At 35.5% G+C, this 18825-nt stretch overlaps 1 protein-coding gene across 3 annotated transcripts; it reads right to left on the reverse strand.

Annotated features, from left to right (window-relative positions):
- Positions 1–97: 97 nt before the first annotated feature.
- LOC109029940 (heparan-alpha-glucosaminide N-acetyltransferase) lies at positions 98–16908 on the reverse strand. 3 transcript variants are annotated; one of them, XM_019040659.2, is made up of 13 exons: positions 16679–16908; positions 15227–15341; positions 13938–14105; positions 12936–13060; positions 12143–12246; positions 11683–11807; positions 10167–10279; positions 9606–9713; positions 8823–9084; positions 8243–8528; positions 6934–7058; positions 6079–6262; positions 98–4940 (listed from the first exon to the last, which is right to left on the reverse strand). In XM_019040659.2, exons 3-13 carry the CDS (start codon positions 14103–14105, stop codon positions 4759–4761), a joined length of 1782 nt encoding a protein of 593 aa, XP_018896204.2. In that variant the 5' UTR covers positions 15227–15341; positions 16679–16908; the 3' UTR covers positions 98–4758. The 3 variants fall into 3 exon arrangements, with proteins under 3 accessions (XP_018896204.2, XP_072154137.1, XP_018896206.2); XM_072298036.1 differs by lacking the exon at positions 16679–16908 and adding an exon at positions 16459–16642; XM_019040661.2 differs by lacking the exon at positions 16679–16908 and adding an exon at positions 16389–16642.
- Between the last annotated feature and the right edge of the window lie 1917 nt (positions 16909–18825).

Consider the following 18825-nt stretch of genomic DNA (forward strand, 5'->3'; position numbering starts at 1 on the left):
AATCATATTTATATTTTCCTTCGTTGAGAGCATTTCAGCACTTCTTTTATTTGAAGAATAAAATTCAAGATTTGCAATAAATAAAATTGTAGGAAAATGAATGTAACAAAATATTTATTCATAGTAAAAGACATAAAATTAAAAGAGACTTTTAGAAAATATAAGATTGAGAGGCAAAGTTGAAAGATCATTAATATAAAAAAAGAAGAAGGAAAGAGATGGATAGTCCTGATGGTGGTATTCAGTTATGATCAAATTTTTTACAACGCTCATGAGGGAACCTGATAAAATTACATTAAATGAGATTTTTCAAAACTTGGACGAGACTTTGATGAGTTTGTTACTCATTGAAAAAAGAACAAAATAAGTGGTTGGCTGAACAACTGATGAAGGTTTTCATACAAGATGATAATCAAAGGGTCCAAGGCATTGAAAAGTTAAGTACGTATAATACTCGAATTCTGAGAAAAACTGGTTTAACTTGAAAAATTACATGGGACTTCATGACTTTGAAACGTTTAGACTGAAGTTGTAAACTTGGGGTGTAATGTAAGTAAAATTTCCCCTTGATGAAAGTAATTTCTGGCTAAAAAACCAACTCACTAAATGCAATTTCTTACACTGATAAGATATTCAACACATAAAATACGAAAATCACTTCAAAGATGTAGTATGACAAACTTCTTTCACTTTATTTTTTCCTCAAAAATAACTCAGTGCTCATTGTTCACAGAAATTCCACTGCCTCACAATATCCCTCAACCAATGTATGACATATGCTTAAAGATGCGTTGAAGTAAGAGAGATGACTATGAACACAGCCCAAAACCTCGTAAAATTTCATTCGCAGAGACAATTTCCGCAAAGATGCTATTTCGAATTGTTTCACATTCTCACACCACAAACCTTTTAAATCAATCATAATGTCAATGACAAATAAAGAAACATTTCACCATAAGGGTACAGACGTAGGATACAAGTTTGCTTCTGCTGGGAATTATAACTTCCAATATACAATCCTCACTAATTATCCTCATTTGTACATCCCCGAAAATAAAATTGATTTCTTGCAGAAGAATACAAACTAACTAACATCACAATACATTTCAATTGTCCTCTTCCTCATAACATTGAGCCGCTGCTTATAATTGTTGAAGTCGTGAGTATATTGAAATGGAGGCAATGCATACTATCCCCTGAAAATTGCACCAGAATCACTTAAAACAACAGGGCTTCATTTTTCAATAAGGAACTACTGTCTCCGGCTCATTTTAGAAACAGCATATGTACCAATAGTTTTGCTGTGCGGATAGATGTTTGTATGGATGAGCTAGAAATAGTAGTTCCTTGTCCCAAAATGCAGTCCTTCTAAATAATACATTCCTCCTCCTACAATTAAGCTAAGTGCTAAACTATTTAAGATACAATTTTAGTTTGAAAAAATGATCACATATAAAGGAGCTGATTAGACTTGATCTGCGCATAAACAGTTGTTTTGAAGGGAAAAAAAATGTCTAACACTGCACAGTTAGACATAAGAGATAGCTCTTAGCAGACGTTTAAGCGTAAAGTTTAAAAGACTCGCCTCAAACACATTTCCTCAATTACAAGAATACTTTTAAGATCAACTTTTACATCAAATTACACAATAATCAACAATGATGTTCAAAAGAAAAATCCATTTTGTAATCCAGGAGGTAACTGGAAAAAGGCCCAAGATAGCCATTTGAGGAAACAGGCTCTAAGTTTCAGTTTCATTTATTATGCTAGTAAATTATAAATAAGAATAAGTCATTGAAAAAAAAATTATTGCACTTGTTGTCAATTTTAAGTTTCCACGATGAAAGTCCTCTCATTTAAAGTTATGTTTAAGAGATAAGAAGGTCCTCTTGCATAGAACAACATCCTCAGTTCGAGTGCATGTTTAAAGATATTATTTAAAGGAAACATCCCGTGTCAAACGTTAAAAGTATATTTTATCATGAAAAACCGTGAATTTAAGGATTCAATGCTTAAATACGAAAACTACATACCTTAATTGAATCGGGACATGCAAAAACCACTGATGTCTATTTTTCCAGTCTTCAGTTTTTTTGAGTCGATACGGACATAAAAGAGATAAAAGGACTCGTTTTGGGATTGAGGTAACCCGGAGACGAGTATTGACGCCACTTTTGTGGTTGCATTCAACTCTGAAAAGTGTTATCAACTCAAAAAAACTGAAGACTGGAAAAATGGACATTAGCGGTTTTTGCATGTCCCGATTCAACTGTAACTTTTAAAATTAGCGATTATAATTTATTATTCTCTGCAAAATGAATTAAAATTTTCCCTTGAAATTGTATACAATTTCTTTAGAACGCATGAAGAAAATGTCAATAGGGACTGTAAGTTAGTTTTCCTTTTTAAAAAATAAAACATGAGTAGAAGGTTATAATGTCTCAATCTCAGATATGCATTTTTCGACTTCAGCCATCATTACGACACTTATTTACAAATTGAAAGGGACAAGGGAAATAACACTGAAAATATGAACTCCTAGACTCATAGAGAACAGAGGAAACTTAAATAGATACTGTCAAAAAACACTTTGATGCAGAGGTCATATTGGGTGTTGGGTAGGTCCTACAAATGATCTCTTCACCTCTACTAAAATCCGCTAATCTTGCTCAATTTTTGACATAGAACGATAAAATTTTGTAAAGATATTCCATTGGATATGGAGAATTGGATGAGTAGTTTCCCACAAACAGACCATTTGAGCCCTGAGGGCTTTCTTGTGCCTACCTCCTTAATTGTAATGCAACACGACAATATAAACCATTTTCACGATCGGATTTTTTCCTTACAATGACTACACAAATTTTTCTCACATTTTTTCTTACCAAACTTACAAAATAAAAAACTTAAGATTCTAAAACTAAGCCAACATTTAGAAAAAATATATAAATAAGCTTCACTTTCTTAGGAAATTACCTCCAAATTAAGTGTGTTAAGCAAAGAAGCCCCAAAATGGTTTTGATCCAACATAAATACATAATAACATTGTAGAACATTAAACGTAAATTAAAAAAATAAGATAATTCTTTCTTCCTCAAAATTAACCTAAATAATCACAGTTGCTGATTTCTCATGGTTTTAAATTCGGACTAGTTAAAGTATACCATTATATGTTGAAGCTTCCCCTTCTGATGGGTAACACATTTTAAATTTAAAGAGAGAATTTCCAACTCAGGTAAAGAAGGCCACATACACTACACCAGATCCGGAGGGTCGTCCAGGGAGTAAGTTTACCCACTCAATATCTCCTCACTAAGATACAGGAGAAAATTTGTCCAAAAAGCCACAACTTAGCTTTTTAAGGCACTGTAGAATTTTAAATTTGATTCAATAGAAATCTAAAAAAGTTGGTTTTTCTGAACCGACCTCCTCTCCACGCAGGTCCCAAATAATGGAGTATCATCAGCAAATTCCCTGCTGCATCATCGCTTACTGCAAGATGATTCAATTCTAAACAATACACATGGTGTAAAAGCCTATGAACCTTGAATACCTCCCTTTAGGATGAGATTATCTATTATTTAAAATATAAATTCTTAAATTAATTGCAATTTTGAAAAGCTTTCAAAACATCTCCAGATCAGATAGTAACGATCACTTGGACATTTTTTTCCAGTCTCCTAATGTAAGTTCATTATTATTTGATCATTAAAGGTTCAATTTTTTCTGGAGTATATCAGGGTTGTTTCACAAGGTCAATCAGTACAAAATCAAAATGCTTATTATGATCTGAAACCACGAGAAATCTCAGCTTTTACTGACACCTCAAAACCGATATCTATGGATCAACAAGACACTTCAATCAATTCAATGACAGCATTCAATGAATTCTTCTTACACCAGGAATATTTTAGGAGAAGTATCTTATCTTTGTGGAAACAAAACTAGTTTAGACTAAGGAAAAGAGGTGTGCGTAAAAAAGGAAGTACATATTTGATTTTAACATTCCTTTCGAATGTAATATTTTATGTGATGATTTCAAACCTTAAAGAATACTGAATTGAATTAGAGTGATTTAGTACTTAAGGAAATGCCAGTCCGCGGAAAATATATAATTTGGCGACAGCAGGATGTTAGAAAATTGAGTTATGTTGCATTAAATTAATATTTTAACACAATAAAAAATTGGCATTAGTGCAAACTCTGAAGTTTAACGTTCAATGATCATCTCAATAACACCCTTTTGAGAAAACAATGGATAAAGCCGGGGTTTTTTTTTAAAGCAGAAGTTTGGTTCTCCATGGACAAAGGAATTTGCCATAAGAGAGAATCTAATAACCCTTTACTAAATTGGACGTATTTATGCTGACAGCAACTATGAGCATGGGGTTTGTGTGCAACATAGTTCTATTTAACATACATGCGTCCAATTATGGGATACAGCCATTAAAACACAAATATTAAACACATCAAACTGAGCCATAGGAAATTTTCAGTGCTGTATAATTTTTTTCTTTTGGGGTGGATTCAGATTATTTTTCAATTTGAGCTTGTCTAAACAATAAAACCAAGTTTTTGGGAGAGAAACTTAGTGGTCATGCACATTAAGATCACAGTTAATTCTTCTCTGCACAGAGAGCAGTGCTGAAACGAAGTAAAATTTGTACACTAAGATATGGGTAAAAAGAAATAATACATTTACCGCTAGAACTGGAGCATTGACGGAGACCCCAAAATTTACAGGGGCTAACGACTGGACTAAATTGTGATGAAGAAGCCTTTTTTGTGGAGAGCAAATGCTATTAACATCCACAAGGCTGTAGCCCAAACATTCATGAACAAAAACTCAAAATGCGAAGAAACAGAGTGAGGTTTCCAGCTCCAGGGAAAAACGTCATGGGTCACATCGTGCCCTACGTATAACAGAATTGCGTTCATTCCTGGAACAAACAACAGATGCTGTGATCACTTTTTAAAACAAGCAATTTAATTCTACATAGCATATTGAAAGCTGAATTCTTATTTCAAGGATCCTAAATAACCTAGACAAGGAGAGGTTGGTAGCTGCACTTATTAAATTAATCAAACTTGAAGAAATCTTTGGGTCTCCTCCTTCTAATAAAAAAAAATAAAAGTAATCTTTTATGCTGTAATTTTGCAAAAAATTACTAGTTTTTCAGTGCCGCAACAAAGTGATAGCGATTTTTACTCTCTCTAAATTCGTTTGAATTTTCCTTTTTTTCCTGAACAAAACTTTATATTCCGTGACCATAAGACTCCAATACCCTGTCTTGTACTTCACAGACAGCAGGGTAGGGGAGAGACATGGCCATTCCGTTAAAGTCAGTACTTCCTGTTCGGCTGTGTTGCAATAAAATCATGAATCATAAAGTGCGCGACCGTCAATATCACCTATCCGTGGGAGATGGAAACAACAGAGCCCTACTCAGTTGGAACATGGCTGACTCCCAAAAATTCCGCGCCCAGTAGCGTCTGCTAGAGTTGTCAATTGATGCAACCTATTGTTGGCTTAATTGAGGGCCGCTGAGCCATGCGGGAATATATTAAGTGTCAGTTGTATGAGTCAAGGAGCACATTCTAACTTTGAGGTACTTGATGACAGTTGCCAGTGCCTCGGTCCATCTACCGGTGAGCCCAGTTTAATCTAGAGTCCCTACATACTGAGAGTAAAGACAACGCGAATCCATTTCTGATTGGTTCCCGTATTCCAGGCCTCCACAGTGTCACATATGGGAATAAAGATTACATTTCCACCAATTGCAATGATTATAAACTGGAATGAACAAGGGAATTGAGGGAATGGCAAGGAACAAACGGAATGAGAGAAGGAACGGAGACAGAAATTTAATAGTGAGTTGATCAAAGATTATGAAAAACGTTCAATTTGTGTAATCTTCATTCCCATTTGTGACATCCATGAGCTGCCTTGTCTTAACTCTCTCTATAAAGGGACTCTATTCTAGTCCAGTGCAACTGCTAATTTTAATGTCAACAGTATCACACATGTATCATATTTTGTGGAGCATTGCTTGACATACATAATTAAAAACTACTTACCAGCTTGTCTAAAGGGTGTGCCAGACCAGAGCTGGAAATGATCGATGAGGAGGGATAAAGCAAAGAAAATAAAGAATGCTGAGCTGGCTGTGACCAGGACAAATGAAAACGACCACAAGTTCTTATTGATGGGGATGTATCCTCCTTCCTTAGCGAATTTGCACTGAACCGCAGCCATTGCAACCTAAAGAAGATGAAGCAAGTCATTAATAAATAGACCTAGAAAAAATACTGTAGAAATTACCCCCTTGTTGCTACTTGGTCCAATCCAAAACAGAATTTGTGCTTTAACATTTTACTTGAACCAATATTTTAAACAAGGATGTGGAAACTAAAAGAGTTGCAACATTGCCGCCATAGTAAAATGCAGATTATTGTACCTAGTTGTGCATTGGCGTAATTACATTGACAATAAGGAAATTTTGAAGCGTTTAATTTTATTCACGATTCAAGGACACCACAAACCGATATTTGTAGGCAGCATGTCCAATCTATCCTCTTTCCTAGCTGTCACATAAAGTTCTTCTTTCAATAACTATGAAAATATAGGACTGAACATACCTTTCCACACATCTTCAACACATTTCCACATTCCCCACAAACCTGCCCTCAAAGTTTTTAAGTTTGAAAATTAAAATCTTCCTCAAAAGTTGGAAGCCCTTATCAAATGTCATGGACACCTCTCTTTAATCTATAGCTTGGATTAGTACTTCAGACAAAAATGCGAGAAATTGACCTGATATAAACGGCTAGTTTTCTATTGAAAGTAAGTTTTACTCAGGGAGAACATTGAAAGTATTAAGTACTGCTCACAGAATACCGATTAGTAGGAAAAATTGTTAAAATTTCACTCACTGTTAACACACTCCAAAAAATCCAGCGTTTCACCCTTGCATCTGTTGATTGGTAACAGTGTAAAATTCTCCCTGCTTGGACACCCAAAAACATGAGGAAAACTGTTGGGATAACTCCGAGTAAGCCTGAAAAATATCAATTGGAATTAAAAGAGAGCTTGAGATCCAAAACCAGCTTTGTAAAATTACTACGTATTTTATAATTTTTTTTTTTTTCTCCGTTCATCGGCATCAAGAAGAAAATAAGATTCTCGAGCTTGGTAAAAAAAACAAGAGGAGCTAGATAGGGTACAATATTAAACCATACAATGCATATTTTGATACAAAAATTTCATGAGGAATATTCATCCTAAATCTAAAGAAAAAGCTTTTTCCAGTGCATCAATACACACCTCCTGCTTAAAAAAACCTGAAGTCTACTTGAGTTGAATTTATCACTAAACTAATTTCAATGTGTCTTACAGAAGAGGTATTTTTCTGTGCATTGAGATTTTCTTGAAAAGTTTACAAGCTCTGTAAAGTAGAAAAAGGTAGAAAATTTGCTGGACAAAATGCTGTTCTCAAGCTAATCGTTTCCTGGCTAATTGTTTTCAGTGCCATTTTTGCCCCTTATTGATTTTAGATTCATGGCGAGAGAGCAGTTTGAGTTGATTGATTTGGATGTAAAGTACAAATGCTGTTTTCTTCTATGTGAGTAAATATCAAAAAGTTCCATGCGTTCAATATCTTTTGATTGAAATATTGAAATAGCAATGCATGTCTTGTAGGAGTTCGAATTCTTCTCGTACCTGACGGTCCATGTGGTACATGCAAATCATTTCAACAGTAAAAGTCTAACAATGAACCACTAGACAAGGTACGGATTTGCGCATTTGGATAAATGTTTACTCTTCAATGTTTCACATGGAATAGAATTCACATGGCAAAAACTATTAAAATTAACTCTTAACTACGATATTGAAGGGTTTTATTTAGCACTAGTTACCAAAAATTTAAATGGTTACTCACAGGAAAAACCAGAGTCTAGGCGAATACATCAAGCACATTTCGACGATTTTGGCAGGCTTTTTAAACAAGCAGTGTTCTTTCCCCACTCTGTGTTGTTTAAAGTATAAACAGTAAGCGACACCGGAAAAGCCGAGATTGAGAATGCCAAATTTACATACTACAAAGACTGATACAGTAACATTATAGTCTAATTCACACTGTTAAACTTTTCATTCAACTTTTCTTCAAACTTTTAAGTATTTGTAAACATTTGAAACATTTTTTGAAATCAGTTCATTTAAAAATGAAACTATCACTGTTACCTTCTGGATCGAATGGGATGGTCGATTTATAAATTTTGGCCGATGTGGGTCGTTGGTAAAGATGATTTTCTCCAAAGACCAACCGGTCGATATAGCCAGTAGCTCCACCTGTGCAGTTGAAGAAAGCGGAGTGGTTGTGGAGCCCACCTGGACCAAAATAGCCGGTTGGGCAACCCGGAACAGGTAGAAAGAGAATAATAAGAAAGTACGTTCCAAGCAAGCATTTTACCACGAACCATTGAGCTCTTGATTCCAGCATGTCTGGCATGAATATCCATCTCGCAGACTAGAAAAAAATGGAGCCAAGTTGAAGTTATTACATAAGATGACTACAAATTGATACTCACAATTGTTTTAAACTTGATACCGAAGAAGAATTTTGAAGGCCATAGAAGTCCTGACTAAAAACACAAACCATTGCCCAAAATCAAAATCAGAAGGTAAGCTACGAGCCCTGTTGAACTTGGAGGATTGAAACTATAATAATTCATGTAAAGCTCTCAAAATTTCAATGATGAATGGTATGAGGTACAGTTTTGATTAAAAAATTGGATTTCTGAGAAAATGGGACCTTACTCACATTTTGATCGACCGTTTGTTTCTCCATGAAGCAAGTCTCAATGGATGCTACTATAAAGTAGGCCAAGCCCAGCCTCTGCAGAACGCCAGGGAGCCTCATTTGTGAGAGATCGTTTTGATGCTGAGAGTTCAAAATAACCCCTAGAATAATGAGGACGCACGCACGGCGGAGAACACTGATAAATATTTGCTTCCTTTTAACACAAGCCCGAAGCTGCGATCTCAAGGATATTGCTATTCCAACACCCATGATCCAAGTAAACCTGCAGAGTAAGAATTCATTTAATCACCAGTAAAAATTGCAGAATGCTTGAATTTCCACTTTCTTAGACTCAAATTTAATCACTGACTAGGTTTACAACGCAAACAAAAAAAGAACTTAGTGCCAGCGTAACAAACTGTGAGTGTAAAATTGAGGAAAAAGGGTAGTATTAAAGTGTGTCAAATCAAAACTAAAATACTCTGCTCACAAAAGTCTTTTTAGAGGGCTTTGATTCTATTAATTCGGCAAGCCAAGTACAGTAATTCCTAATCATACAGTGTATCGCAGGTTGTATCGTAGCATCAATCGTAGTTTCTATTTAAAAACTATACAGTCATTTCTAACATCAAGAATATTTTTATTTTTGCTCATTAAATCTTCAGAATTGGGAGAAAATCAAGATAACAAGTACTGATGGTAAAAAATGGAAGAGTGGTGGTGTATAAGGTACTTAATGACCTCAAAGATGGAGAGTTGCCACTTTATGGCATAAAACATAATAGATGAATTAACTCAACTTACCATGGAAATACTAGATCTGCAAAAGTCAAACCATTCCATGCTGAGTGTTTAAAGAACCAGTACTTTCCTCCGCCATAGTTGACGAACATCATGAGACAGATTGCAATCCTGCAAGTGTTAAAGGAAAACTGAATATTATTTTCAATAGTGTCTACATCAAAACAAAGAGAGCTTATGACAAACAGAAAATTGCAATAGTGATCGTTGAATAACATCTCTTGACAACAACTATTGATACAGAATAAAAAATCATTTAAAAATTGTTTTGCACTACTGTTTTATTTCTCAGTATAATTAGTGGACACAGTAACTGTCAACTGTTGATTTTAAATATTTCACCAGACTTTAGTGTACAACCAAATGTGCTTTATTCAAATTTCAAATGAAAAAAGGTTTTGAATTCCTGAAAGAAAATCAGGTTTCGCAACATTTTTCTATGGAACTGGATACGAAAATTTTACTAACACTCCCTGAAAATAAAAAAAAGAATCTGTTACCATGAACACGATTACGTGCATCAATGATTAGCATAAATTAGACAAAGCAGTTATTGATAATTACCCTCTAAAAGCATCGAGAGCTTTGACCCTGGCTTTATTTTTTTTCTGAGGTGTTGGGGGTTCTGTCCTAAGTAACACAGCGGAGTCTCCACCACTGCTCACGCTGCCAAGATCCTGAGTAAACAATAAACAAAAAAAGTATCACTTTAGAGAATTACTTTTGTTCAGTCAATAAATGCAATGTTGAGGCCCGGTCCAATATCCTACATGTATTCTTTGCCATTTATAGAACTAGAAATTTCTTTAAAATTGCTTTGAGGTTTTGCCTGATTTTATTCAACTGCATCGTCCCAAAATAACAATTTTTTTTAATACTTAAAAAATATGTACCGATGAAAAACTGAAATTGTGCCGCTCTGCCATGGGAGGACAGAAAACATTCTGATGTTGACCAGACAATCTTCAGAACTATTAATGGAAACTTTACATTACGTTACCACTCAGTTTTCGGTTTAAAAAATAAAAGATAAGAGAAAATTAGGCAACGTCTGATGTAGTTAGGCTAAATATGTCTAATGGGACTCTAGACGAGGTATGAATTAAAACACTACACATGATGTTTTCTCTTCAAAATTTCTCGACAAAAACACACCACGGCATAGAAAGTCTGAAAATCAACTCCTCAGCAAGATATGAGTGTTTACAGGTATTTTTATTATATTTTATATATTTTCCTTTTAATACATGGGAGCTGCAAGGCTATGGTGTAGATCATGGACACAAAGAAAATATCACAATTCAACTCGGCACTAAATAACAGAGGACATTTAAACACTTGAAGATGGCAATTACTAGAGCAGCTAAAAAGGACAGCTATTCATCTTGGAGGGTGTTCGAATTTAAGCCTTTCAGCACTGTAAGACGCATTTTTGAGGAAATGTTGCGCAAACTTATTTGGAAAAGAATTTACTTGGCCATTACAAAAGATAGATTTTCATTCCCAAGGAGGGGTATTAAACATTTGGATCAATGAGTACTTTACACTGTGCACTGTTGAGGACAGTCTAACCTTTGAATCTTTGATGTTTTTATATCTGCTGTTATAGGATTGGGCAAGAAAGAGTTCTTTAGGAGCAATCAACTTAGTAAAGATAGAGAATTTAATACACTCAAATTAACATTGGTTAAATGGCAAAAATACAAACGAAATCATTCTTATGATCTAACTTCCTTTTGATCTGCGTTAAAAATATTTGCTAATATCTCATTCAAGAGTTAATTTCCAAAATTCCAGTTGTATGTTTCGTTTTCATTGTAAAATTTTGAAGAGAGTTCATGTGACATTGATTTCTAGTTCAGACTCTGTCTAGTGGTCCATTATAAAGAGAAGTATCCTGATTTGGCTAATCTAGTGACAGTAAAAATAATGGTGCTTTGGCCTGGAGAAAATGAAAGGCAAATAGGCCAGATGTTGACATCATATTCTACATAGAACATTATCAATAATTACGAAAATTAAATTCATTAATAAAGCGTCTGCTTTGATTGATCGAATACATAATGAATTTGGTACTAACATTTCTGATTTCTGAGGATATTAAACTGCTACGTGATCGCCAAGACAAGAGGAAGACATGAGAGCATTTAAAAAGTTGGTATAGAATCAAACAGATCACATACGCTCCTATCAAGTGGAGAAAAGCTGAAAACAAAATTACAGAGAAAAGCTTATTATTCATGACAGGGTCAAATTAATTTGCAGGCAACTTTGAATCTTAACTTTCAAAATGAGCTACTTAACGGCCAATTTCATATTGACGTCATCGTTGAAATAACTTGAACAAAAAAAACAAAAAAAGAGGCTATTAATAATTTTAAAATGTTTTGCAATTTCTCATGCGACAATATTGACGAACAAAATATTTGTTCCACCCAAACAGCTCACTCAGCTAAAATATACAGTTAAAAGATATGAATTCGAAGTTTGTCCACTGACGATGGTGCACAAAAAATAAAATGACAAACATGAATACTCACGGGAATAAATATTGTGTGGGGGTTCGATGGTTTCAACTGGTGAACAGGTATTATTTGAGATATTTAGTCGATACAAGCCATGTTCCTCAAAATGAAACTTCAAGCTAGAAAAAACAGTAATTAATCATTATCATTGTGCAGACATATGATGATAGGTGAGAAATGCAGAAAAGGGACACTTTAGATACTCAAATTACTTGATTCTACATTCTTTCTCATTCGATGTCTGAAGTGAGTGCCTCTGGAAAACTCCCCCCCCCCCCCCCGCTTTTTGTCTCCTGCAGTAAAATTTTTTTAAATGTATTTAGAACCTGGTTGTCAAATACATGAAAGCAAAAAAATGGTGTAAATTATTGGTAGAGGCACATGTTACTTTAATTTTTTTTTTTTTTTAAATACAATTTCTCCCGAAGATCTAGGAAAACAAAAACTATATCTTCACCATTTGAAAAGAGGAATGTTATTTGATGTACCTTGAAATATACCCTCACCGAAATTATACATTCAGTTCATGAAATGGAATTTTTTATGAACTTAAAGACACAGAGCAGTAACAAAAAAATTGAAATTTGACTGTTTGGAGAGTCATACATTATTAAGAAAATCAACAGAGGTATTTTTACAAATGTTTTATTTTTATTTATATTTTTCTTCTTTTTTAAACACCCCATTTACTTTCCATCCACTGTGCTTTCACATGCTTACTCATAAAAATCTCCATACAAACCAACTATAAAAGCCAAATTTTGAGAGAAAATAATAGTAAGAAATGGGAGAAAGATGAAGTACTCACTGGCACAAGGGTTGGTCATCCCTGTCATCAACAAAGGCAAACTTCAATGGATAAGCTGTATTATTAATTTTGAAGTAATGATTCCCACCTTTCGCTGGTAAATGCCCCAACTCCTCTAGGTCACACTGTAAAATAAGGAAAATTATTCATTTAGTTCCAAAAACATTCATCAGTTATTCATAAGAGAAACCACTCTGAATCTGGCATAAACGCTACAGTTATTCGTCATTATTTGTATCTATTTGCGCTTCAGCTTCAAGATTTATTGAAAATTTGTTAACCCTATGCCCACCTCATTTCAAAACACAGTTTGCAAATAAAGAGCATGTATGGTGTATTGCAAATCTTGAAAATCTTAACGGCAGTAGCACATTTTGTTATCTTGAAGTGGTATATTACGTTGAATATTTGACCAAATAAGCTAAAAAAGGTCTCATTAGAACCATATGTTGGTCAATCATAACGATGTCAAAACCGGACGTTGACAACTTTTTTGTTCTCTAAAACAGTGATTGTTGGATTGCTTTCAAGACAACCTGGGTAGAAGAAAGCGTGCGATAGAATCATCCTTCATAAAGGTATTCCGGGGACTTCAGAAAACGGAATAGAATGAACATTATGGTATTCGACCAGCCTTTCAGCCTTTGTCTTTTATCTAAATGGTAGAGAGTTGGTAGCACAGCAGCAAATGTGCCTTGTATATGGCGCATTGCACTAGACCTCAGAGTCTTTTGAGTAGTGTCTAAAAGATTACATTGTGTGAGGGGTATGTTATTCACCACGTTGACAGGTGATGAAGGTTGAGAAGCTCTGCTGCTACCACATTGTTCACTCAATCCTGATTTTTTAAGTCTCTTTAAATTCTGAACAGCGTGTGAGTTTTCTGGCTGAAATCGCAATACAATTTCAAAGTTGCAGAATTTTAGCTTATATTTAATTTCAAACACAAATATACATATGGAGAATTTGGTTATTCACCCAAATTTTAGAGTTTAAACTCACCAAATAACACTCTGCAGTTTGTGCTAAGACCTTAACTCCATGCTTTTCACTGCTGTTAAAGGCCACTTCAAAGCATGCCTCATCATACTTCAACGAATCAAGCCTAGGGCAACCCTGAGCATGTGCCATGGAGGTTTGCGTCTTAATATGTGTCTTAGGAGGTTTCATCTGGAATTGAGAAAAAAAAAGTCAGTTTTATGAGGAAAGTTAGAATAAGAATACAAATCATTTTCTAGGCAATAAATAATAAAGTTTAAGTCCACGCACTGCTCAGTAATTAAATTTCCATGCATTGCACTGTCTGTAATTGCAGTAAAAAGGCAGCTACAGCATCCCAGGCAGGAGCTTAGGTCGCATATTGTACCCTTAAAATATTTTATTAAAGACTAATCTTCAAACTGACTTTGAAATTATCAGAGGAGCTTTCCTAGCCTGTTCAAAAATAAATTAAGATTTGCTGGGCATAACCGATAAACCAAGTTAGAAAAGCGAATGGCATCTTGCAAATACTTCAAGCCCCACTCTACAACATAATTACATGATTACACTCCGTTGTAAATATATCAGGGTTGCAGTTCATATTCTCACCAAGCGATGGCATTTATCAGATGTCTCACTTCAGTAACACAGTGAGATCCTAGGGTAACTAGGGCCCGTTCGGACGTAGAATGAGTCAACTTCCCCAAGTTAATATCAGGTTCACAGGGTGCAAAATGTGCAATAGTAATTACAGGATTAAATACAGTGCACGCTCACTATAGTTTGAAAAGCTTGATGATACAAAGAAAAATACGGTTTCTGTGAACCTCTTCAGAGAACCTCCATATTTTTTAAAAAAATTAATAATAATAAAAGAATGTCCACTAAACTTTTTGGACATAAAATCTTCGGACCTGCGTATGCAGATGAGTTAGTTCTAAAATTCAAAATAAAATGGCCAAGACAATCTGTCATTCAAAATGAAGGTCATGATTCCATATTTTGAACTGGCAGGACCAAGTGCTCTATGTTTCGAAAACGTTTCAGCGAATTACTGTTGATTCAATGGACCAAGGAGAACACAGCATATCCATATCAAGCTTGTGATTTTGAATTACAGAGCAATTGGCCTTTCAACTTTAACTTAAAGCACTTAGGTATTTAAAAATCTCTTTTTTTCATTTTCACTTCGAGACAGCAAGCAAATAATGATTTGAAACTTCCCAAATACAAAAAGAAATGATTGATTAAAAAAATCCCCAGTCCTTTCAATTTCAAATTGCGATATGAAAATTAACAAGAATGGAGACCTTGAACAAATTGATCCGCAACTGGCTCAGATGGAAACCAATGTCCTTGGAGTCATGAAGAAAAGCATCTACTCTTTTGTACTGTCCTCCTCAAATCAAAAAAGTCCGGATACTCCTGCAAACATGCAAGACAATTAATGCATTAGACTCAAACCGACATAAAAAAGGAGAAATCACATTCAGTTTTGTCTTGTGGAGTAATCTGTGAGATGCACAGAGGTGATAAAAATTTCAGGCATTACTTAATACTTCAGCGGAAATTCAAAACATTAAAAAATCTATCAGGTTTTGAAATGATACTGCATGTTGTCCTTACCATAGAATCTAAGAGTTGCTTACATGATGGCCCCTTTCATCTATCTGATATTCCTGGCCAGCGAGGAAACGAAGCTCTCCTCCCTCGCCAATCAGATGTTGCAACATTTCTACTACGTACTACTTTTAGAAACATTGGAAGTCATTTTTCAGCCCTGCCTTTCTTAAAATTGGTACACAGAAATTTTGATTTTAAAGGCTCATCATGCTCAGGAGGTCATGCGGAAGATCATGTCAAAAAATTATCAAAATTAAGCCAGTGGCGAGGTACCTGATATTCCATACGTAGCTTTTTAACGGCAATTTACAAATCTAAAATAATTATACATTATTCCTCCATTTTACAACGGTCAAAATAGACTGTTTGGATTAGTCTTGTCCGAGACTATATAAACACTATTTTGTCAAAACACCGACTGATCTCTTGGTGGTTTTGAACTAGACATACTTAAGTACCTACTCCCAGCAAGAGTAAATTTGATCAAGTTACTTAGTTAGTTACTTTAGGAAAGTAAAACATCAAAATAAGAACCATGTATTTGATGATCTAGGACTATTGAGAATTCTATGGATCGTTCCTTTCAATTTGTTTAAAGTCCTTCACCATACGAATCACTTGTGAACGTCACCTCTCTACTTCCTTCTTACTTACTACTCTCAGTGTCACCGGTCATTTTGGACAGAGCTGTTGCTGAGCCCATTAAATAAATTGGACAATCACCTCTGTAGAGAACTTTGATAATATTGCGCTGAGGCGCCTATCCCTATTGAAAGAATTTGGTTAATTTCTGTGGAACTCTATACAGCCTGCAAAGGGGCATGCCATCTGCCCGACCAATTTACTTACCAATCAGACCAGAAGTAACTTACAGGAAATGTTAACCATAACGCAAAAAGTAGAAACTAAATTCACATACGGCAGTGACGAAGAGACTTCTGATGCACTACAAAACTAGGTGACGCAGATTGAGTTTGATTATCACCATACACTCAGAGGTAATTCCGAGAGTTATGTATGTACTTTCAACTGATTAAAGATGAAGATGATCGGGGGAATGTCAATTAAAACTGCATCGAAAGGCTTCATATCTGTATTCTTATCAATTATTTGCAGTTTGGAGTTCAATTGAAACTAACCTGCCAGGAAGAGATCTGTGCAAACTCTAAGAATCGCCAAACACGTTACCTAACCGAAACTGCTTCTCGATCAAATAGGACGGATCGTGAAGGCTATTAACCTTCGAAAAGCACGAGGAAAACCGAGTAAATTGGGAAATTTCACTTATAATTCCTTTAAACTTTATCAAATCCTGTTATCACTCATTATCAACTACAACTCTTTGTTTTGATACTCTGACGATGCGCTCTGGTGGCGATTCACGACAACACAGATTGCTGCGCGCGCATCACAACATTCCATCAGCGGTATCAGAGGTCCGCTGCTCTACCTACCTCTCATAGTCCAGGCAATCTAGCTTTTTAGGTGGAAAAAAATCGGAAGCAAATTCCAACTAAAGGGCGTTAATGTACCCCAGTAGGAGTGTAGTTTCTGAAAATTCCCCAACTTTCCGACGTGCGGAAAGCCCTGAAAAATCAGGGAACTCCCTGAAAATTCGCCAATTTTCAAATGCACATAACTTGGCGTCAAATTATCGTATTGAGATCATTTTTTTTTTAAATTGTCAGAAATTGAGTCAGGTACATGTTAACGACAACTAAATTTGGAGAAAAAATTACCATAGTTGTCAAATTTACGAAAAATTGAAAATTTGTTTTTTCTAAAAATCTTTAAAGCTGATTTCAGGTCCCAAATCGTTAGAAATCGGAAAAAATGCCTTCAATAAAAGTTGTAGAGAATTGTTTAAGCTTTAAAACGGTATATTAACGAAATTTGTACGATGATTTGTTGCCAAACTACGCGCAAAAAACCCGGGATTTTTTTTCCGCGCGAGAGCGGCAGATCCTTCCGACTCAACGCGTAGCCACTTGTTAAAATCTAAAATTTCTCCAGGATCCTACTTTTAACATATAATTATGAAATTGGGAGTATTTACTTGTTTAATAAAAGTATGAGAACACCCCCTCTCCTTCCCTCCCTATCCCTTGTTGCCATAATTATTATAAAAATGTTATCTCTATCGCGTTAGTCAGAGAGAAAGACGGTTTGACCCGGAACAAATGCATAACACACTTTTCGTATGTAAACGTCATCAGTAGATCCTCCTGAATAACATACTAAAAATTTACCACGGACCGACCCCGGAGCACCCCCCAAAATGCCTAAAATCAAAATGGCGGCCATAATAAGGCCGTATGGGATTTCGGTATTTTAAAATGTTCCTATAGTGTCATGTGAGGTATCTTTTCCTGTGTAATTTTGGTCGCAAATTTCATATATGAAGTCAAAAAAGCCCCCGGGTCAAAAGGGGTGCCCCAAATCCAAGATGGCGACTAAATTTGAAAGGCAAGGGAGGTCATTTTTTAACTTTTACGCGATTGCGCGAGTGAGGTATCATTTCCTACATAATATTGGTCGTGGATTTCATTAATGATGTCAAAACAGCTCCCCGATCAAAGGGAGTGCTCTAAATCCAAGAGGGCGGCTAAATTTGAGAGGCAGGAGGGGTGCATTTTTTAGATTTTTGCGTGAAAAGGCGGGTGTGGTGTATCAATTCCTGGATAATTTTGGTCGTGAATTTCATTATTGATGTCAAAATAGCTCCCCGGTCAAAGGGAGTGCTCTAAATCCAAGAGGGCGGCTAAATTTGAGAGGCAGGAGGGGTGCATTTTTTAGATTTTTGCGTGAAAAGGCGGGTGTGGTGCATCAATTCCTGGATAATTTTGGTCGTGAATTTCATTATTTATGTCAAAATAGCTCCCCGGTCAAAGGGAGTGCTCTAAATCCAAGGGGGCGGCTAAAATTCAAAAATCAGCGTGCTGATTCCAATTCTGTGTCAAGCTCGTCAGGATCTTTCACCTCGGGTCTCTCCAAGTTTTTACGGTTGAAGTTGGCGCAACTTCTGCGAAAGTCGGGGCATGACCTTACAAGTACGCTGCATAGTGTCAAACCCTTGCTTAAAATAACAAGGCAAGGAAGGTGTCTTTTTCCGTTTATTTCTGGCCCTGGAACAGAAATTAGGTGTGAATAGGTCCTTTAATAAAGCAAAGATCATAATAGTACGACTGATAGGAGTGTATGCTAGAAAACGCGCGTTCGCCCTACCTATTGAATTAACAAGCAAAACATACTCGCTTCCAATTTTAGTACGTCTCTAGCATTCCTT

The sequence above is a fragment of the Bemisia tabaci genome, chromosome 3 (genome assembly GCF_918797505.1).
Source record: "Bemisia tabaci chromosome 3, PGI_BMITA_v3".
Lineage (NCBI taxonomy): Eukaryota > Metazoa > Arthropoda > Insecta > Hemiptera > Aleyrodidae > Bemisia > Bemisia tabaci.

Coding starts and splice junctions, on each gene's coding strand:
- LOC109029940 (XM_019040659.2), bottom strand. CDS start 14,105: ATGAAACCTCCTAAGACACATATTAAGACGCAAACCTCCATGGCACAT. Junction 11,808..12,142: donor CCCACACAATATTTATTCCC/GTGAGTATTCAT, acceptor TTTTGTTTTCAG/CTTTTCTCCACTTGATAGGA. Junction 4,941..6,078: donor CACACCCTTTAGACAAGCTG/GTAAGTAGTTTT, acceptor TGTTTGTTCCAG/GAATGAACGCAATTCTGTTA.